General features: G+C 34.6%; 1 protein-coding gene across 1 annotated transcript; it reads right to left on the bottom strand.

The window, feature by feature from the left end:
* Positions 1-1367: 1367 nt before the first annotated feature.
* On the bottom strand, positions 1368-22938 carry LOC102538356 (sterile alpha motif domain-containing protein 9). The gene is made up of 2 exons (XM_006207637.4): positions 22781-22938; positions 1368-6903 (listed from the first exon to the last, which is right to left on the bottom strand). The coding sequence occupies exon 2, from the start codon at positions 6893-6895 to the stop codon at positions 2165-2167; it is 4731 nt and encodes a 1576-aa protein (XP_006207699.2). The 5' UTR covers positions 6896-6903; positions 22781-22938; the 3' UTR covers positions 1368-2164.
* Between the last annotated feature and the right edge of the window lie 402 nt (positions 22939-23340).

The following is a 23340-nucleotide window of genomic DNA, read 5'->3' as shown; positions in this document are numbered from 1 at the left end:
TGATAAACATACCTTTTTGAACACTGAGTTGGGAAACTGCTGTATTATGACCTAATCAATGATTATCAAGGGGCAGTTAAAAAAAAACCCATGCCTTCTCACTCCAGGTACGTTCTATCTGAATTGGGAGATAGAATAGGCAATTTGGAAAGACTTCTTGGTGGGTTCTGTTCAGTTGAGAACTGCTGGCTTATGGAAGAGTACATTTTTAATATTTAAATCTCACATTCCAAATTTCTATCTTTCAAGACCAAATTCCATGGACTTAAGGAAAATATAAAGTTAATAGGTTAAGAGAATTATTATAGATCAATGTGTTTATCAAATTTATCCAGCATAACTTAGCTTTTTTTTTATTTGCAAAAGAAAAACTCACACATTTATTAATCTGCTGTTCCTTGGAAAAGTGGACCTTGATTATTACAATGTGAAATCCAGATTTTGTAAGTTAAAATGTTGTTAAATTTTAACTTTGGCCCTAAAATGATAGAAATCAGATTCTAAAATTAGGTGATAAACCAAAATGTATTTTTTCAAAGTAAATGCCCAAGAACCAATTATATAACTGAACTACAATAAAGATTTAAAATAACTGACAGCACAGAGCAGGGATCTGCAACCTCTTTCTGTAAAAGAGCCAGGTGGTAAACATTTTAGGTTTGTGGGCTATATGATCTCTGTTGAAACTACTGAATTCTGTTGCAATGCAAAAGCAGCCAAAGCCAATACTTAAACAAATGAGTGTGGCTGTGTTCAAATAAAATGCTATTTATAAAAAGTAAAAGACAGGCTGGATTTGGCCCACAAGCTGTAGTTTGTCTACTGCTGGCATTGAGGGAGGGTTTCTGAAAAGGTTCTTTTGGCAAAAGTTCTCCCAACCACCATAAGAATTTCATCTTGAACCAAGACATAAGGGGAGCGTCAAGAGGACCATGTTGGGTGCTCCATGTGTCCTCTTGATTTTATGGGGAATGTTGTTCCCAAGACTGGAAATGAGCTGCACTCCTACGAATGGTAGAACAGATATCCATGAGTGTTTTTCATGTACCCAAGGTAGGTCATGGGGGAGACAGCAATTACCTAAGCTGGTTTAATTTGAGTTCAAAAGGATCACCTGGGAAGGCAAGAGGACTACAACAGAGACTGTTCTCTGTAGAGCAGAATGAAACCTGAATGAAGCAGGGTGGGAAGTGGCCTCAGAGAAACACTAATTGGACATTGTATCTATAAACTGAGACTGTATTTGAATAGAGGATTTTTTTTTAAGCCAAAAGTGTGCTGACAGGTTCTGAAGCTGAACTTTCATGTAGGAGCAAAGGAAAAACTTTCTCCAGTGAAAAAAATTGAATGGGATTGTAAAGACAAAAATAAATAAAATTTTTATTTGTTTTGCAAATATTTTATAACAGAAAACTTTAAAAGCACAGTCCAAAGGAGACAGAAGAGTATGATGAAGTCCCGTGTACTCATAATGCATCCACTGTTAACTCTGGTCCAATCTTGTTGCAGCTACTCTCCTTTCACCATCCCTCTACCCTATACACGAAGTTACTCTGAAGCATATGCAGTGTCTGTATTTCCTTTAAATTGGAAGTAAGATCCAGAGGCTTGATCAGATTCAGGCTCAGTTATTTGGCAAGACTATCTCGTGGGTGATGTGTGCACTCCTACAGCACTTCTACGCCTGTAATGTCTGGTTCTCTTTCTGCAGTGTTAACACTGATCAGGATTTAGGACAGTCTGATTCATCTGTATAGTTCTTTATCAACTTTTTGTCAGTCTTAGCAACCATTGATGATTTCCCATATCCATCATTTTATTAGGGAAAATTACATTTTGATGACCTCTTACTAGTTGTGCTTGTTCAATGCCTAGGTTATATATATACCTGCTAGACTACTGGGATCCCCTGGATTGGGGACTCTTTAGTCTTCTCACAAGAGTCCATTTTATTCATTAGTCTTGGAATTTTGGTGTATTTTTGTTGTTTCTAGGTCTGTGTGAGACTCATAACATGCTTAAGAGGAAATATAAACACTGTATACCCAGGGCTGAAAAGCCAGAGTCTGTATCTATACATCTGCCAATTTAAAGTATAGATCTTGGAACTAAAAGAAGTTAAGTGCTATTGCATCCACATTACTGGAGGGAGAAGATCAAACTCTTAAATAATCTCAATGTCATAAGCAAGTGGGCCTCCAATGGAAAATCCCAGGTAAAAAGACACTTTTTCTATGCTTCTGCCACTTCTAAGTTGACCCAAAAAAGCAGGTGTTATGGGTATTGTGATTTTTTCATTGATTCCATATTCTATGTATAAACAATTATTTTCAGCTCGTCCCTTTAACCGAAGCAAAAGTTCTTGGACTTTTTCCTCTTTCCATACATCTCCACTATGCCACAAGGAATTAAAATCAGCTGTCTTTCTAAAACATTGATCAATTTTTCCTTTGTGAACAAGTCTGTTCATACTGTTACCTTTCCCAAGAAAGAAATAGGCAATTGGTTGCTTGGTACGATACATATGCTTATACTGCCCCCTGAAAGAATTTTCCAGTGACCGGGCATACTTTTCCATTTGTTTAGAATCTTGATCTAGTTGTTGGTTTTCTGGCCAGAATAAGAGGGAAGCTAGGAAATAAGGTTCTGAGAATCGGTAAGCTGGTCCTATTTGTTGCAAGACTTCTCGAAGCTGATCTTTCAGTTTTTTAATTGGCTTTACTATTTTGGAGGAAGGTTTGATGCAGTAGAGGATAATGTTAGCCAAGATGAAGTTTTGCTTTTCCTTTGGCAGGATTTGGACAGTGCATTGCTCAAAGAGTAAATTGTACTTGTTCACTATATCTTCCATGGTGCTTACAGCAACTTCTTGACTTTTGATAAGATATTCCAAGAGCCCAGAAAACTTGTCTGCTTTTAAAACTTCTAGACTTCTCCGGTACATCTCTACTCGAAGTGGCAAACTAAGCTTTGATCCAAGATCTTTGTTCTGTGATTCTTCTGAGGGACCAAATATATCTGCATACTTCTTAAAATTTACAGCCACCTTTCTCCGAATTTTGGCCTCTTCATTTTGCTTTATGTTGTTCCTGGGTTTTAGAAGGACAAAGTAATCATCAAAAAAATCAAAGGATTTTTTCAAAGAAAATTGCAAATTAGTTAGATAAGGAATAAAGTTCTTGAGGACTAATTTAAATTCACTGTTTGGATCCCCAGGAATATCAGTACTTCCTGATATAAAATTGATCATATCTTTTTTAGACAGTTCATTTTTATTGTTAAAAAAAGGAATGAGCTGGAGAATCTGGATTGTGTAGAGTGCAACTTCTATCTCCCCTTGATAGCCAGCTGTATTGTAAGTATCATACCGCCTCTTTGACTTCTGAGAAAATCTTTCCTTCACTTCATACTCTCTATCCTCACTTTGCTGTTGAGATTCTTTGAATGCATTTGAGGCATGTACTGCTAAATCCAAAAGAGCAGATAGATCATTAACTGAAATGTTCCCCTTTTTGCCATTATCCTCTATCCACCATCTTATTTTACTTTTGTAGACTTGACCCAGTGTATCTGAGATATAAGAATTGTCAGGTTCTATCTTTTTTGCTTCATTTGCCCAATGTAAAGCACTTTTAAAGTCTTTTTCTTTAATGTAGAAATGTCTTGTCAAGGCTTGGCAAATGAATGCATTTGGGTTGAACCGATGAATACCTTCAAGCAATACCTTTTTAACTGCTACATTCCCTTCATCTTTGTGTAATTCTTCAATGAACGGGGAAAACCAAGTTCCCGTTTCACCTTCATGTTCATTGCGCTGTCTTGTGAGCAGCAGGGTTTGCATATCCTCTAAAAATTTGCTTTTTCCTATACCAGTATCATAGAACAAATTTTCTGTTAGCATATTCAGCATAATCTGACTTTTATCCAAGTTATAGGTTATCTTCAGTTCTTCCAATGAGCGAATGGCAATCAGACGGTGAATAATGCGTACTCCACAGTACTTCCCACATTCTACCACATCTGTTTTTATCAGAATTGTAGAGTAGGTGCCCATCTTGTCCTCAAGTTTTTCTGTTCCCCAGAAAGCCTTCTTGTTTGTGATTCCTAAGAACTTTTCACACTGTGATAGTGAAATTGTGGTATCAGGCACATATGAATTAAGAAGAGCCAGAAAAGAAAAGAGCTTTGCTTCCATGGTACAAATATTTTGTCCTTTCAGGATATTCCTGACCACATTTTCTATGTACTTTTTATCAAAATTGGTTTTCATAATCATGAAGGAATAAAAATCTTTAAAGTTTTTATGTTGTTCTTCAATTTCTTTCAATTTAAGCTCAAAAGCTCTCTGTTCTTTGGGAGATAGTTTTTGTACTAAGGCAACACTGTCTGAGATCTTTGCACTTTTTTCAGGATTCTGGGATCTCCTGCAGTTTAGGATGATCACTAGAGGTTTCTCATACCGAATATACTTATTAGCTACAGCTGTTTGAATAGAGGCCTGCAGAAGATAGACATTATCTTGTTCTTCAAAATCATCAACAAGCAGCAGTACAGGTAAGTATTCCTGATTGCTCGTTGTCCCATAAGTGATTAAATTAGTCACTTGTTCTCCAATTTCAGAAAAATCCACTGTCTTGTTTTTCAGCACAGCACATCTGAATTTCCTCCTTAGTTCCCAGAGAATATGCATGGCCAAGGTAGTCCCACCACAGCCTGGATGATGATACAAATGAATAATTTTGACACATGTTGGCTTAGAGCAGTCTGCCCAGTTTTGAATCATCGCTTCAAGTTTTTCATATTTATCCCTTTTGACAAAAGGTGAAGAATAGTTTTCAGAAGAAAAGTAGAAGTTCCACCATGATACTTTGCCACCTCTGTAGAAGTCTTCCTCTTTTGATGCCTTGAATTCAAGAAATTTTTTTCGGTCCTTCTCTAAGAGTGTACCTTCACATTCATTTTCACAGAGAATTTCCAGAGCAGTCATGATATCTTCTTCTTTTTTCAGAAGGACAGTAGATGAACCAATAGATGGCAAAAATCTCTTTGACGATTGAGTCACAGATTTTAGCTTAAGAATAGTTCCATTTATCTCTTCAAGACTTAAAGCAGAAATACACTGGCTTGATAATTCATCTTGCTGTTTTATTAATCTTGCTTGAAGTAGATCCTTCCATCTCTGACATATGGATGAATGAACGCAAATACACAATATATTTTCCATTCCTTTCAGATCTTGGTAGAAAGCACAGAAGGTCTCAATGAGGGGGTCCATTGGGTCTTCGACAGAGGAGAGTAATAGAAATACCACCAAAAACTTCCCTCTTGGCATTATGTCTTCATGTGTAAGAAATGAAATCAGTTTCCGGACTTCAGATGCTTTTTCTCTTTGCCAGGAACTTGGATCTAAGGGTGTGTATCTTTCAGTGTCAAGGTCTAACCTGCCATTGCAGAAAATCCAGCTGAGTTGTTGATAAAGATTCAGACTAGTGATCTTCTCATCTGTGGTCTTTGCCTCCATATACAAACTTGGGGAGTGAAGGTTTGCTACTCGGCTTTCTTTGTAAGCTTTGACCACACCCTTGCTCACAGATTCAGGATCAAACTCTAATACAGCAAACCATTTAATTTCCTTTAGGAAATCTAAGTGTTTTATTTGAGTCGGATGGCATTTATTTGTTACAAGAATGTACCATTCGTAGTATGAATTATCTAACAAATCCTGACCTCCTGTCAACAATTTAACAAGCTTTGGTCCCTCACTCTCTTTTTTATGTGTTTTTACTCTGCATTTTTCTTCTGCCTCTTTCCTAGCTTCTCCCAGTCTTTTTAAATCTAATTTAAATGCTTTGAAATCTGCTTTATTTTTCATGATGTCCTTAGAACTGGCCCCATCTCGCACAAAGACTGAGAAGTTTGGACTTTGTTTCCATGTCTCATTGCTACAATTTTGTATTTTAATCTGAAAATACTCATGTTCACATTCAGAATATTTTGGAACAACATCCACTTCAATAACAAATCTGTCAGATGGAGTACTGTTTGGCAGTAAAACTTCTACAAATCTTGGCTCTCGAATGCAATTCTTTGCTTTTTGGACCTGATGGTCTTCAAAATACTGGTGGATCATCAGATTGAAGTGGTCAATGAGGGCTTCCTTGGTGACAGTGGTGACTTCCACACCAACAATTTTTCCATGGGGTTTGTCCAAGACTCCAAAATGAATGGTGCCATTGGTACGTGAATTCATACAAGCTGAAGCAAATCGGAAAACCTCATTGCTAAATTTCATCTTAACATCCTCTTCTGTGGCTGTTTTTCTATTTGTGAAGGCTTTGAATTCATGTACTGGATCAATGAGATTGAGTGGTCCTGTTTCAGGCTGTAGACTAAAATTCAATTTGTAACGATATGGATCACTGAATTCATCAAAAGGGTATGACACACATGTCAGTTCTATGGATGGCTGCTTTCCCTTCGTGCCATCTATCTCATCTTCTATGTCCTCATTTTTTAGTGACTTAGAAACTTTGGGAACTGTACTCACTGCAGAGTCATTAACCATATCTGATTTCTCTTTATCCTTTTGTTTTTGCTTTGAAGCTTCTCCAACATTTTTATTGGCTTTCCCCCTCTTACATGGGTGACGGGGATCTCCAGAGGATTTTTCCAGCAACTCTTTGAATAGATGTTCTATTTGGATAGCTGGTCCAAATGTTATGCCCAGATCAACGAGGTCATTTCTAGTTAAGTACTTGAGGTTTGCCCCATTCACATCTTGCGCAGTCAAAATTTCTCTGTGTTTTTGCTCAATTTTATGACTCTCTAACCACCGATTTACATCCTGTATTGTCCAGTCGTCTGTATTTTCTGGCAAGTTAAGTTGTCCGGCCATTCTGATACCTGTATATAGAAAAAGAAAAATTATTTAGTATTTTTATAAGTAAATTAAAAAATAATCAGTTAATTTTTCAATAGACAATATATACATGTCTTACAAAATTTAAAAAACTCAAAAGGATATACATGTCATCTAATTATCCTCCTGAGATGAAATTACCATTATCAGTTCCTTCTATATCCTTTCAAAAAAATACTACCAAATACAAATGCAGAAGCACTTTTTTTCCTCATTCAAATGGCAACATACTATACACACTTCTCTTTGCTTGCTTTATTCACTAACTGTATGTTTGGAATACTTCCAGTAAATATATATAAAGATTTTTCATCCTTCTTAATGTTGTTTTCTATAATATGCATTTGCTGTATTATTTTAAAATACTCAATTATGCTACAGAAAATAAGAGAAACAAAGAAGGCTCTATGAAACTAAACAGAGAAGGTTGTGTGATATGAGTAAGGTATATAAAATGAGGTATAGAAGCAAGTAGTTTGTGAAAAACGTTATGATAGACATCGATAAAGTAAATACTGCATATGAGTGTTAAACATAGTTAGGACGAGCTGGAAGGACCAAATAGATATTAAGTATTCACGAGGTACACTTGAAGCACTTTATATTTTTGAAATCTTAGTTGGGTCACCTAATGTTGACACCCATTCTGATCCTTTGTGTCCTCTACGTAAGAAATATAAAAAAATCCAGAGTAGCTTATCAGGCTAGTTGATGAGTTGTAACTGTGGGCAGGCATACATGCCCCTCTGCATCTCTCTGATTAGAGCAAGTGTATGTCACTGACCCAGGGTATCTTCTATCTGTTGATCCCCTTGGAGATAGACCTCAACTCTGGTTCTCAAAATTACAGAATCAGTGCAGAATGCTGATATTGCAGAGAGGGAGAGACAGGATATATGACCTTGTACAACTCAGGTAATGAGATCCTTTTATCTCTTGTACCTTATCCAAAGTGTGTTACCCATCTCTTTCCCCCTACTTTTTGTTATGTATTTTAATTGATTTAATAAGGCATGTGCCTCAAACATCTTAAGTTGATCTGTGACCCATTCTGTTTCATGACTTCTGGGATAACTTGCTGGGTAGTAAACTTGGAGGCTACTGTTATATCGTGTAAATTTTCATATAACTTTCGATAATAGCTGATTCCTGGGCAGTAACAGATGGCATTTCAATTTGGCATGCAAATTGGCAGACTACTATTTGGAAAATTAATGTCAATTTGGGTTACAGAAATATAGCAATGGTTAGGAAAAAAACAGAATCAAAATAATAATAGTCAGCTTTAAATGCAATACAAAAATGGCTTCAAAATGTGAGCCATTCCAAAAAAAAAAATGTGAGCCATTCCAATGAAACTGTCATGGGAGAAATCAAATTAACAAAGGAGGTAAGCCCCAGGAATTGTGGACAGACCCACTTCCATGAAATAATACACAGGAATATTGCCTACCAGTGGTAAATACAAATTCAAGATTAGGATTTATTTTCCCTTCCAGACATAAAGCTGAGCACTGGTCCAAGGTTAAAGCTCTTATTTTTTGGTTAATAACTTCTGTATGTCTAGAAAGTGAATAAAAAATATACCTTACAGCTATATTAATATAAAACTAGGCAAAGATATGCAAAATTGATGGAGATTTTACTCTCCTACAATACTATGTCAATCAGAAACATAGAAAATATATTGCCTTCTAAAAAAACTGAAGTAGGTGAAGCTTCTTTCAGTAATTTGGCCTATAGATAATAAGAAGCTCAAACTTAAAATAAGCTGGGGAGAGGAAAAAGGGTGGAAGTGGGAAATTATTTTAGATGTACTAACTTTTAAAGTAAGCCCCTTTTGTGGGACTATATCAAACTTAAAAACTGTATTAAAGGACACAATGAACAGAATGAAAAGACAACTTATGGGATGAGAGAAAATATTTGCAAATCATGGATCTGATAAGGGGTTAATATCCAGAATATATTAAAAAAAAAAAACCTCCAACTCAACAACAACAAAACAAATAATCCAATTAAAAGTGAGCAAAGAACTTAAACAGACATTTCTCCAAAGAGGATGTACAATGACCAACAGGCATATGAAAAGATGCTCAACATCACTAACCATTACAGAAATGCAAACCTAGCACACAACGATACATCATTTCACATCTACTATAATGATCACTATTTAAAAAAAAAATAACAGGTATTAGTGAGGATGTGGAGAAATGGAGGCACCCTTGTGCACTATTGATGGGAATGTAAAATAATACAACCTACACAACCTACCCTAAGAGAATGGTTAAAGGAAATTATCACAAAACAAAATGACAACCTACAGAATGAGAGAAAATATTTTCAAAGGATGAAACTGACAAAGGCTTGATTTCCAGAATATATAAACAGCTCATATGACTTAATAAGAAAAAAACCAAACAACCCAATCTGAACATGGGCAGAAGACCTAAACAAGCAATTCTCCAGTGAAGACATACGAATGACTAATAGGCACATGAAAAAATGCTCAGTATCACTAATCAGAGAAATGCAAATCAAAACTACAATGAGGTATCACCTCACACCAGTCAGAATGGCCATCATTCAAAAGTCTACAAATGATAAATTCTGGAGAGGGTGTGGAGAAAAGGGAACTCTCCTACACTGTTGGTGGGAATGCAGTTTGGTGCGGCCCTTATGGAAAACAGTGTGGAGATTCCTCAAAAGACTAAAAATAGACTTGCCATTTGACCCAGCAATCCCACTCCTGTGCATATATCCAGAAGGAACCCTACTTCAGGATGACACCTGCATCCCAATGTTCATTGCAGCACAATTTACAATAGCCAAGACATGGAAATAAACTAAATGTCCATCGACAGATGACTGGATAAAGAAGTTGTGGTATATTTATACAATGGAATACTATTCAGCCATAAAAAATGACAACTTAATGCCATTTGCAGCAACATGGATGTCCCTGGAGAATGTTATTCTAAGTGAAATAAGCCAGAAAGAGAAAGAAAAATACCATATGATATCATTCATATGTGGAATCTAAAAAAAAAGAAGAAGACAAATGAACTTAAATATAAAACAGAAACAAACTCATTGACATAGAATACAAACTTGTGGTTGCCAGGGGGGAGGAGGGTGGGAATGGATAGACTGGGAGTTCGAGATTTGTAGATACTGACAGGTATATATAGGATAGATAAACTAGTTCATATTATATAGCACAGGGAAATATATTGAAGATCTTGTAGTAGCTCATGGTGAAAAAGAATATGAAAATGAATATATGTATATTCATGTATGACTGAAATATTGTGCTGTACACCAGAAATTGACACAACATTGTAAACTGACTATAACACAATAAAAAAAAATAAATAAAGGAAATTATCTAACAAAATAAGAGAAAGAACCTTGGTAAATTAGGAAAAAAAGAACACAGTAAGTAAAAATATTGGTAAATATAATGGACTTCTCTTTGGTTTTCAAAATTATGTTTGATTTTTGAAGCACTGTCTAACATGGTTATATAAATGAATGTAGTGGAAATATTTAAGATCATTATAAGTGGATAGAGTAAGGGGGTATAAAAGTAAGTAAGATTTCTATGCTTCATTCAAATTGGTAAAAAAAATTGTTGGACTATCATAAGTTACATAACATCTAGAGCAAGCAATAAAAAAGCTATACAAAGTGATACACTCAAAAACACTGTAGATAAAAGTGAAACTGTAAAAAGTTTTCATGTAACCTTCAGGAAGTGAGATATAGAAGAACTCAACACCACCAACCAACAGGTACCAAACCAAATTTATAGAGCACTCCATTCAACAACAGCAGAAAACTTTTCTTTTTAAGTGTCCAAGATAAACCATAACCTAAATGATAAAGCAAATTTCAACAAATTTAAAATAACTGAAATCATACAGAATATGTTTGCAACCACAATGGAATCTTTTTTTTGTTTGGTATGGTTTGGTTTGGTTTGGTTTGGTTTTTTAGTGAAGTATAGTCAGTGTACAACATTGTGTCAATTTCTGGTGTATAGCATAATGTTTCAGTCATACATACACATACATATATTCATTTTCATATGATTTTCATTATAGGTTACTACAAGACTACAATGGAATCTTATTAGGAACTGATAACAGAAAGATAAGAGGAAATTCACTAAATACTACAACTATACTTCTAAATAATTCATGGGCCAAAGAAAAGTCTCAAGTAAAAATTTTAAAAAATACATAGCAATGAACGAAAATGAAAATATACCAAAATTTATGGGACACAGTTAAAGCAGTATTTTTTAAATTTCTGCAGTAAAACCATATATTAGAGGAGAAAAGTCTCAAATTGATAATCTAAGGTCTTACCTCAAAAACTTAGAAAAGCTTGATAAAGAAAAGCAAAACAACTGAAAGCAAGCAGAAGAAAGGAAATAAAAAAGATAAGAGCAGAAATCAAATAAACTGAAACAGAAAACAATGGAGAAGATCAATGAAACAAAGATCTGCTTCCTGAAAAAATCAGTAAAATTGATAAACTTCTGGCAAAACTGACAAAGAATAAAAAAGAGAAGGCACAATTTATCAATATCAGAAGTGAAACAGTAGACATCATTTTGAACTCTATACACATCAAAAGGAGAAGGGAGTAGTATGAATAATTTCAAACACACAAATTTGACAACTCAAATGAAATGGAAAAATTCCTCAAAAAACACAAACTTCCACAGTCCATTCACTATGAAATAGAGTATTTAAATAGTCCTATAACTTCAAAGAAAACTGGATTTTTAATTTTAAAGATCTCCCCACAAAGAAAAATTTTCAGGCCTAGACAGATTCACTGAAAAATTCTATCAAACACTTAAAGAACTAACACTGATTCTATACAATCTCTTCTAGAATACAGTAAAAGGGGAATACTTCCTAATTCATTTTATGAAGTTGGTATTACCCTGGCAGCAAAGTTTCTGCAAATCTAGCCTTCAGATGAGCTCCCATGGACCAAGATTCCTGTCGCACCCCAATGTCAAGGCAGTCCCTGCGGCCCCAAGGTCAAGGCAGTCTCCTATAGACACAGGCTCCTGCCTCAGACCCAGGCTAGGCCAGCTCCCACAGACCCAGGCTCTCTGCTTGTCCTAGTGCTGGGTTGGGCATCATGGACCCAGACTCCAGATAGGTTCCTGTGGACTCGGGCTCCCGATCTGCCCCAGCCTCCAGCCTGGCTCCCACAGACCCTGGCACATGGCCAGCCCCAGCAGCAGGCTGAACTCCATGGACCCAACCTTCAGGCTAGCACCTGTGGCCTCAGGCTATAGGCCAACTTGTGCGGCATCAGAACCCAGGCCTGCCACCAGGACTTCACGGGCCAGGGCCACCACATGGACCCAAATGCCAGCCCACCCCTGTAGACCTAAGCACTAGGCCAGTCTACCTGCTGATCCAGGCACCAGATCTGCCCACCTGAGGATTCCAGCATTAAGCCCACCCACAGAATCTACCAGACAATTCACCCACAATCTCTGGATAAACTGGTGAAGGGCTTTCCCTGACTAAGCCAGTCTGTAAAGACTGGAAGAGGTGCCTACTCCTTCAAATGTGCAGACAACAATGCAAGGCCACAAGAATTATGAATAATCAGTGAAACATAATGCCAAAGGAAAATAAAATAAATAACAAAATAATAAAATTCCAATAGATGGATCTAAGGAAATGAAGATCTATGAACTACCTGACAAGTAATTCAGAATAATCTTCGTAAAGAATTCTGTGAACAACCAGAAAACACAGATAGACAATTAAACAAAATTAGGAAAACAATGAATGAACAAAATTGAACAAAGTAATAGAAAGCATTAAAATAAAATAAACAGAAATCTTAGCATTGCAGAATACAATGACTGAACTGAAGAATTCAACAGAAAGCTTCAATGGCAGACTCATCCAAGCAAAAGAATCAATGAACTTGAAGACAGTACATTTGAAATTCTCCCTTCAGAGGAGCAAAAGGAAAAAAGAATGAAAAAGAGTGAAGAAAGCCCACATGAATTATGGGATACCGTTAAAAGTAACAATTGACTCGTATACTCCTACAGAGGGAGAAGAGAGAAAGAGAAAGGCAAAAGGCTTATATAAAGAAAACATGGCTGCAAAATTCCCAAATGTCGGGAGAGATTTGAACATCCAACTTCATAAAGCTCATAGGTTCCCCAAAAGTTTCAACACAAAAACCTCTTCTCTAAGACACATTATAATAAAACTGTCTAAAATCAAAGACAAAGAAGTTTAAAAGCAGCAAGAGAAAAAAAAATTCCTCACATACAAGGGAACCCTCATAAAACTATCAACAGATTTCAAAGCAGAAAATTTATAGGCCGGTAGAGAGGGGGATGATATATTTAAAGTGCTGAAAGACAACTGTCAACTGTGAATACTTAAGAACCTTGCAAAGTTGTCCTTCAGAAATGAAGGAGACATAAGGACTTTCTCAGACCCCCTCCCCCAAGAAAAGCTGTAGAGTTCTTTACCACTAAACCTGTTTTATAAGAAATGCTAAAGGGAGGTCTTTGAGTAACAAAAGTATGCTGACAACATGAAAGAAATATGAAAGTATAAAACTTGTTTTGAAGGTAAGAATATAGTCAAATTCAGAACACTCTAATACTGTTATGGTGGTAGATAAATCACTTTTAATTCTGACATAAAAGTAAAAGACAAAAGTATTAAAAAATAACTATAGGTAAAATAATCTGTTAATGGATACATTACATATAAAAGATGTAAACTATGCCATTAATAACACAAAATGTGGAGGGAGAAGTTAAGTGTAGAGATTTTGTATGTAGTTGAATTTTGTGTGTGGCTGAAGTGAAATTGTTACCTACTTAAAATAGACTATTATATCTATAAGATGATTAATACAAGCTTCATGGTAACCACAAATAAAAAACCTGTAGTAGACATACAAAGAATAAAGAGAAAAGAGTCAAAGCATACTATAAAAAGTTGTCAAATCACAAGGGAAGACATCAAGAAAGGAAAAAAGGAACAGAGGAACTAAAAATAGCCAGAAAACAATTAACAAAATGTCAATAGTAAATCCTCTCCTATCAATAATTACTTTAAATGTAAAAGGATTAAATTAACAAATCAAAAGATATAACATGTCTGAATGGATTAAAAAATCATATACAACAATAATATGCTGCCTGTAAGAGACTCATTTTAGATTTAAGGATATTCATGCACTGAAAGTGAAGGGATGGAAATAGATAATCCATGCAAATGGTAACCAAAAGACAGCAGGGAGTGGCTACTCTTAGACAAAATAGGCTTGAATTCAAAAACTGTCAAAGAGAAAAAGGAGATGATTATATAATAATAAAGAGGTCAATTCATCAAGATGATGTAAAACTGTAAACATATAATGCACCCAAATTTAGGTACTATGGAACACTTAAAATATAGCAAATATTAGCAGTACTAATGGGAGAAAGAGACACTACAATAATAGCAGATGACTTCAATATCCCAGTTTTAACAATGGATATATCATTCAAATAGAAATTCAATAAGGAAACAGCAGACCTAAACAATATAATAAATCAAAGGGACCTAACAGACACAGTCAGAACATTCTATCCAATAGCAACAGAGTACACGTTCTTTCAAAGTGCACATGGAACATTTCCCTGGATAGATTATACATTTGGCCACAAAAGGAGCCTTAACAAATTTAAGAAGCTTGAAATCATATCAAGTATCTTTTCTGACCACAATGATATTAAACTAGAAATCAATAATAAAATGAAAACTGGAAAACTCATATATATGTGGAAATTAAATGACATATTTCTGACCAACAAACAGGTCAACAAGAAACCAAAAGGGATATCAAAAAATATTTTGAGACAAGTGAAAATGGAAACACAACATGTCAAAACTCATGAGCTGCAGCACAAACAGTTCTAAGAAGAAAGTTTGTAATGATAAATACCTACATTAAGAAAAAAGAATGATCTCAAATAACCAACCTAATGTTATACCTCAAGGAACCAGAAAAAGAACAAACTCAACCTAAGTTCACAGAAGGAATGAAATAATAAAGATAAGAGCAGAAATAAATGAAATAAAAACTAGACAAATAGAAAAGATCAATGAAACTAAGAGCTGTTTTTTTGAAAAGCAACAAAATTGACAAACCTTTAGCTAGACTAAGGAACAAAGAAGACTCAAATAAACAGAATATAAATAAAAGACTCAAATAAATAGAATATAAATAAAAGAGAGATGTTATAACTGATACTACAGAAATGCAAAGGATTGTAAGAGACTACTATAAACATTTATATAACCCCAAGTTGGACAATCTAGAATAAATAAATAAATTCCTAGAAACATACAAATTACCAAGACTGAATCATGAATAAAGAATTTGAATAGACCAATATCAAGTAAGGAGAATGAATCAGTAACTGAAACCTCTCAAGAAGGAAAAGTCCTGACCTCGTGGCTTTACCAATGAATTCTGCCAAATATATAAAGCAGAATTATTGCCAATCCTTCTCAAACTCCTCGTCCAAAAATAGAAGAGGAGAGAACACTTATAAACACATTTAATGAGGCCAGCATCACCCTGATACCAAAACCAGACAAGGACACAAGAAAAAGAAAGTCACAGACCAGTATCACTGATGAATATTAATGCAAGAATCCTCAACAGAATACTAGCAAACCAAATTCTACAGCATATTATAAGGATCATGTACCATGATAAAATGGGATTTATATCTGGGATGCAAGGAGGGTTCAACATATGCACATCAATAAATGTGATATACCACATTAAAAGAATGAAGGATAAAAATCATATGATCATCTCAGTAGATCCAGAAAAGGTATGTGATGAAACTCAACACCATTACATGACAAAAACTCTCAACAAATTAAGTATAGAAGGAATGTACCTAAATATAATAAAGAACATATATGACAAGCTCACAGCTAACATCATACTCAGTGGTGAAAAGCTGAATGCTTTTCCTCTAAGATCAAGAACAAGACAAAGATTCCCGCTCCAACCACTTATGTTCTATATAATACTGAAAGTCCTAGCCAGGGCAATTAGAAGAAAAAGAAATAAAAGGCCTCCAAACAGGAAAAGGAAGAAATAAAACTGTCTCTGTTTGCAATGATATTATACACATAAAACCTTAGAGACCACCAAAAAAACCTGTTAGAACTAATAAACAAATTTAGTAAAGGTACAGGTACAAAGTCAATACAAAAAGTTGGATTTCTATAAAATAACAGTAAATCATCTGAAAAATAAATTAAGAAAACCATCTTATTTACAATAGCATAAAAACTACTCAGGAATAAATTAAGGCAAGGAGGTAAAAGATCTGTACACTGAATACTGTAAAACACTGATTAAAGAAATTGAAGAAGATACAAATAAATGGAAAGATATCTTGTGTTCATGAATTAGAATATTATTAAAATGTCCACACCACCCAAATCAATCTGGAGATTCAATACAGTATCTATCAAAACTCCAATGATATTGTTCACAGAAACAGGAAAAATAAGCCTAAAATTCACATGGAATCATAAAATACCAGAAATAACCAAAGTGATCTTGAATAGAAAAACAAACTTGCAGGCATCACACTTCCTTATTTCAAAACATACTATAAAGCTATAGCTCAAACAGTATGATACTGGCAAAAAAAAAAAAGACATATAGACCAATGGAACAAAACAGTCAGTCCAGAAATAAAACTAAGCTTTATGATCAATTGATCTTCAAAAAAGGTGCCAAGAACACACAATGGGAAAAAGAGAGTCTCTTCTTTAGATAGTTTGGGGAAAACTGGTTTTCCACAAGCAGAAGAAGGAAACTGGACCTTTATCTCCCTCCATATACAAAAATCAACTCAAAATGGATTATAGACTTACATCTAAGACCTGAAACCATAAAACTATTAAATGAAAACATAGAGAAAAATTTTGTGATGTTGGTCTGAGCAAGTGATTTTCGGACATGACCCCGAAAGCACATGCAATAAAAGCAAAATGGACAAATAATACTGCATCAAACTAAAAATATTCTGCACAGCAAAAGAAACAATCCATAAAATGAAAAGGCAATCTATAGAATGAGAGAAAATACCGGCAACCTATATCTAATAAGGGGTTAATATCCAAAATACACAAGGAACTCAAACTACTTAATGGCAAGAAAACAAATAACCTTATTTTTTTTTTTAAATGAGCAAAGGACCTCAATAGACATTTCTCAAAAGAAGACACACAAATGGCCAACAGATACAGGGAAAAGTGCTTAACATCACTAATCATCCGGGAAATACAAATCAAAACCACAATGAAATATCACCTCACACATCTTAGATGGACATTATCCAAACTAAAACTGAAAACAAGAGTTAGCAAGGCTGTGGAGAAAAGGGAACCCTTGTACAACGTTAGTGGGAATGTAAATTGTTACAGCCATTATGGAAAACAGTATGGAGATTCCTCAAAAGACTAAAAACAGAACTACTATATGATCCAGCAATCTCGCTTTTCAGTATATGTCAGAAGGAAATGAAATAAGTATCTTGAAGAGATAGCTGCACTCCCATGTTTATTGTAGCATTATTTATGATAGCCAAGATATGGAAATGTAAACCTAAATGCCCATCAGTGGATGACTGGATAAGGAAGATGTGATACACACATACATACACACACAGGAATATTATTCAGAAAGACAAAAAGGAACATTACATTAAGATAAAGGGATCAATCCAACAAGAAGATATAACAATTGAAAAAATATATGTACCCAACATAGGAGCACCTAAATATGTACAGCAAATATTAACAAACATAAAGAAAGAAGTCGACACACAATAATAGTATGAATTTAAACATCTCACTTACATCAATGAACAGATCATCCAGACAGAATATCAGGAAAGAAACACTGGTCTTAGACAACATCTTAGATGAGGTGGATTATATATATATATATAAAATATATATAGAGAGAGATTTTATATAAATAAATATATTTTATATATATATATTTATTTATATATAAAATATATATTTATATATATATATATAGAGAGAGAGGATATATATAAAGAGAGAACATTCCATCCAATAGCAGCAGAATACACATTCTTTTCAAGTGCACATAAAATTTTATCCAGGATAGATCACATTTTATGCCACAAAGCAAGGCTCAATAAATTTAAGAGGACTGCAATCATATTAAGCATCTTGTTGACTACAATACTATGAGACTAGAAATCAACTAGAAGATAAAAACTGCAGAAATACATACATCTGGAAGCTAAAGGATATGTTACTAAACATCTAATGGATCATTGGAGAAATCAAAGAGGAAATTTAAAAAAATCTCTAGAGACAAATGATAATGGGAACTCAACAATACAAAACCTATGGGATGCAGCAAAAGAAGTTCTGAGAGGGAAGTTTATAGTAATGCAAGCCTACATCAGAAAGCAAGAAAAATCACAAATGAACATTACCTTATGCCTAAAGGAACTAGAAAAAAGAACAAACATAACCCAGAGTTAATAGAGGAAGGGAATCATAAAGATCAGAGCAGAAATAAATGAAATGGAGACTTAAAAAAATAGAAAAGATCAATGAAACTAAGAGCTGGTTCTTTGAAAAGATAAACAAAATTGATAAACCTTTAGCCAAACTCATCAAGAAAAAAAGAGAGAGGACCCAAATATATGAAGTCAGGATGAAAAAGGAAACAGCCCAGAAATATAAATGATCATAAGAGAGTACTATAAACAATTATATGCCAATAAAATGGACAAGCTAAAAGAAATGTATAAATTCCTAGAAACATACAATCTCCCAAGACTGAATCAGGAATAAATAAAACCATATGGACACACTGATTACCCTGATTACCAGTAGTGAAACTGAGCCAGTAACACCACCAACAACAACAAAAAAACTATTGCAGCATGTTATTGATGAGAAAGGAATACTTCTGAATTACAAGGTCATCATCATCCTGATAACAAACCAGACAAACATACCTCAAAAATGAAAACTATAGGCCAGTATTACCAAGGAACATAGATGCAAAAATCCTCAACAAAATATTAGCAAAGCAAATTCATCAATAAATTAAAAGGATCATACACCATAACCAAGTGGGATTTATCCCAGGGATGCAAGGATGGTTCAGTATCTATCAATCAATGTGATACACCACATTAACAAATTGAAGAATAAAAATGATATTATCAACTCAATAGATTCAGAAAAAGCTTTTGACAATCCATTTATGACAAAAACTTTCAACACAATGGGTATAGAGGGAACATACCTCAATATAATAAAAGCCATATATAACAAACCCACAACCAACATCATGCTCAATGGTGAAAAGCTGAAAACATTTCCTCTAAGATTAGGAACGAAACAAGGATGCTCTCTCTTGCCACTTTTATTTAATATACTATTGGAAGTCCTAGTGACAGAAACTAGATAAGAAAAAGAAATAAAAGTCATCCAAACTGGATAGGAAAAAGTAAAACTGTCACTGTTTGCAGATAAGATAATATTACATATAAAGGTCCTAAAATGTCACCAAAAAACTATTAGAGCTAATAAATGAATTCAATAAAGTTGCAGGATATAAAATTAATATACAGAAATCTGTTGTGTTTCTATACACTAACAATAAAAAATCAGAAAGAATAATTAAGAAAACAATCTCATTTACAATTGCATCAAAAATAATACATACCTAGGAATAAATTTAAGGAGTTAAAAAACCTGTACTCTGGAAACTATATGACACAATGAACGATATTGGAGATGACACAAACAGATGTAAAGATATACCATGTTCATGTATTGGAAGAATTAATATTAAAATGCTTACATTATCCAAGGGAATCTACAGATTCAGTCCAAGCTCTATCAAAATACCAATGGCATTTTTCACAGAACTAGAACAAATGATTCTAAAATTTATGTGGAATCATGAAAGACCCCAAATAGCCAAAACAATCTTGAGAAATAAGAACAAACCTGGAGGTATCATGCTTTCTGATTTCAAACTACACTCAAAACTTCAGTAATAAAAATAGTATGGTACTGGCACAAAAACAGGCATATAGGTCAATGGAACAGAATAGAGAGCCCAGAAGTGAATCCATGCTTACATGGTCAATTAATCTACAACAAAGAAAATAATAATACACAATGGGGAAAAGACAGCCTCTTCAATAAGTGGTGTTGGGTAAACTAGACAGTTCCATGCAAAAGAATGAAATTGGACTACTTTCTCATATTACATATAAAAATAAATGTGAAATGGATTAAAGACTTATAGGTAAGACTTGAAACCATAAAACTCCTAGAAGAAAACATATGTAGTACTGTCTTTGACAGCGGTCTTAGCAATATTATTTTGGATATGCCTCCTCAGGCAAGCACAACAAAAACAAAAATAAACAAATGGGAATCAAACTAAAATGCTTTTGTACAGTGAAGGAAAGAATTAATAAAATGAAAAGTCTGCCTACTGAATAGGAGAAGATATTTGCAAATGGAATATCTGATAAGGGGTTAATATCCAAAATATACAAAGAACTCATACAACTCAATATCCAAAACCAAACAACCCAAACAAAAAACGGCAGAGGACCTTAACAGACATTTTCTCAAAGACATACAGGTGGCCCAAAGACATACGAAAAAACACTCAACATCACTACTGACGGAAGTGCGAATCAAAACCACAGTGAGATACCATTGCACACCTATTAGCATGGCTATGAAATAGACAAGAAATAACAAGTGTTGAAGAGGATGTGAAGAAAAGGGAACCCTTGTACACTACTGGTGGGAACGTAAATTGGTACCAGCCACTATGGAAAACAGTATGGAGGTTCTTCAAACAATTAAAAATAGAACTACCACATTATCTAGCAATTCTTCTTCTGGGTATTCTTCCAAAGAAAACAAAAACACTAATTTGAAAAGATAATCACCCCTACGTTCATTGCAGCATTATATATAATACCTAAGATATGGAAGCAACCTAAGTGTCTATCAACAGATAAATGTATAAAGAAGACAATGGAATATTACTTAGCCATAAAAAAGAATGAAATCTTGCTTTTGGGACAAATGGATGAACCTAGAGGGTATTATGCGAAATGAAATAAGTCAGACAGAGAAAGACAAATACCATATGATTTCATTTACATATGCAATCTAAAAAACAAAATAAATGAATAAACAGAAACAGAAACAGAGTCATATATACAGAGAACAAATCGGTGATTGCCAGATGGGAGGAGGGCAGGGGGGTGAGTGTAATAGGTTAGGGAGATTAAGAGGTACAAACTTCCAGTTACAAAATAAATGAGTGTTGGGCATGAAATGTACAGTGTGGGGAATATAGGCAATACTAATATAATATATTTGGTGACGAGACTTCTGGTGGTGATATTTTGTAACATATAGAAATAATGAATCACTATGTTGTGCATCAGGAGCTAACACAGTGTTGTAGATCAATTATATTTCAAAAACAAACTCATAGAAAAAAAAAATCAGATTTGTAGTTACCAGAGGTAGGGGGCAGTAGAGAGAAGATGAATCGTATGAAGGCAATCCAAAGGTACAAACTTCTAAGTATAAGATAAATAAGTTCTAGGGATGTAACGTACAACATGACTGATACAATTAAACCTGCTGTATGTTATATGGAAAAGATGTTTAGAGAGTAAATCCAGAGAGTTCTCATCACAAGAAAAACAATACTGTTTTCTTTTTCTTTTATTTTGTATCTATATGAGATGATGGATGTCACTAAACTTACTGTAGTATCCATTTCATGATGTATATAAGTCAAATCATTATGTTGTGCACCTTAAACTTATACAGCATTCTACGTCAATTATATGTTAATAAAACTGGAAGAAACTGTAAAAGCCAGAAAAAAAAAAGTCAGGGAGAAGGCTAAATGTGGGTAGAAGTGAAAAGGTGAAGCCATGGAATAAAAGTTAGTGCCTAAAATAACTGTTATCAATTCTATTTACCTTACTAGAAGTGGCCTGAAAATTTGGTTCTGAGTTTCTCAGCAACCAGTAAAAGAAAGGAAACATAATGTTACATGATCCATCAAACCCACATATATTTATTAACTGTAGGGTAACTGTAGAGCTTGTTAGCTTTTCTAAAGGAAGTTGAAGAGCAGGCCTTTAAATCAGAAATGTATTTCCATCACCCCCTTGTATTACCTTGTTCCTTACTTTGGGGGGAAATCAGATATAAACCTGGATTTTTACCAGGAAATAAAGAAGCTGTCATAATTTCAATTACTTCCTGTAGTAGTCTGTCGTTGTCTCTATCACTGTCTCTCTGCATCTCTGTCTCTTATACATATCATCTGACACTAATATCTGAGAATTATTGGGTAGTTTTATTTTTTGCAACACCTTAGAGTAGATGGTAGAAGGGATCTTTGATTAATGTAAAGTATATCTTTAAATTTTCATTTTATGTTCTTTCTGATGCTGCTGCTAATGCCTTGGGGGATTTCATCAATAAAAGTGCCTCTAGTTTTCAACTGCATCTTTTATGAAATGTTATGACTCCTTTTTCAAATTACAGAAGGCAGATTCCTGTCATAGTGGTGAACAGTCTAGCCTTAAAATATTATTATTTTTTGGAGTATACTTCACTATTCTAAGTGAGAAGTAGATTCCTTTCTAGTCAATAACATGCTGTAATAGATAGTAATAATAATATTAATAACAGATATTGTACTTACCCAGATTTTTCTTGCAAATTTCTTCTACGTAAATGAGGGGTAACCCCTTATTTTGGTGGAGGAAACAGCCTAAGTTCTGTCTTCTCTTCTTCCTGCTATGACAGAGGAAAATATTTTTTTCATTCAGGAAAGTTTCTCCTCGGCTGCTTCTTCAGCCTGAGTTCAGGCTCAGAAATGGCAGGGTGTTTCTCAGTAATGGGTGTGTCAAAACTGGAAGGCAGGGAGAAGGAAGTCTGCAGATTTGATTTCAGTTTCATTTTCCTAGATCTGAACTTAGTGACGTGACTTTTCTCTGAAATGACTTTTTTTTGGTAAGCCATTTACTCTTCCGCCTTCTGCTCTGTTTGGTTAGAATCCAAAGGTTTAAAATCTATTCTTTGCTTGAGAGTTTTGAGGGCTGCAGAGAGCCTAGCTGCTTAGCCACAAACAAACGTGGGATATTCCGAATGGACCCCTTGGGGAGCACAGGTTTTCATTGCTGTCGGGGGCCTTGTGGAACTCCGGTAGGGAAGAGCTTATGTTGGCATTTCACTGGCCTTCCTGGCTGAACTAACTATCCA

This window comes from Vicugna pacos, chromosome 7 (assembly GCF_048564905.1).
Source record: "Vicugna pacos chromosome 7, VicPac4, whole genome shotgun sequence".
NCBI classification, from domain to species: Eukaryota; Metazoa; Chordata; class Mammalia; order Artiodactyla; family Camelidae; genus Vicugna; species Vicugna pacos.
The sequence above is the reverse complement of the archived record's forward strand: the minus strand, read 5'-3'. Positions and strand labels throughout refer to the sequence as shown.

Bases quoted from the DNA above. Each gene is read 5' to 3' on its own strand.
- LOC102538356 (XM_006207637.4), bottom strand. From the start codon at position 6,895: ATGGCCGGACAACTTAACTTGCCAGAAAATACAGACGACTGGACAATA.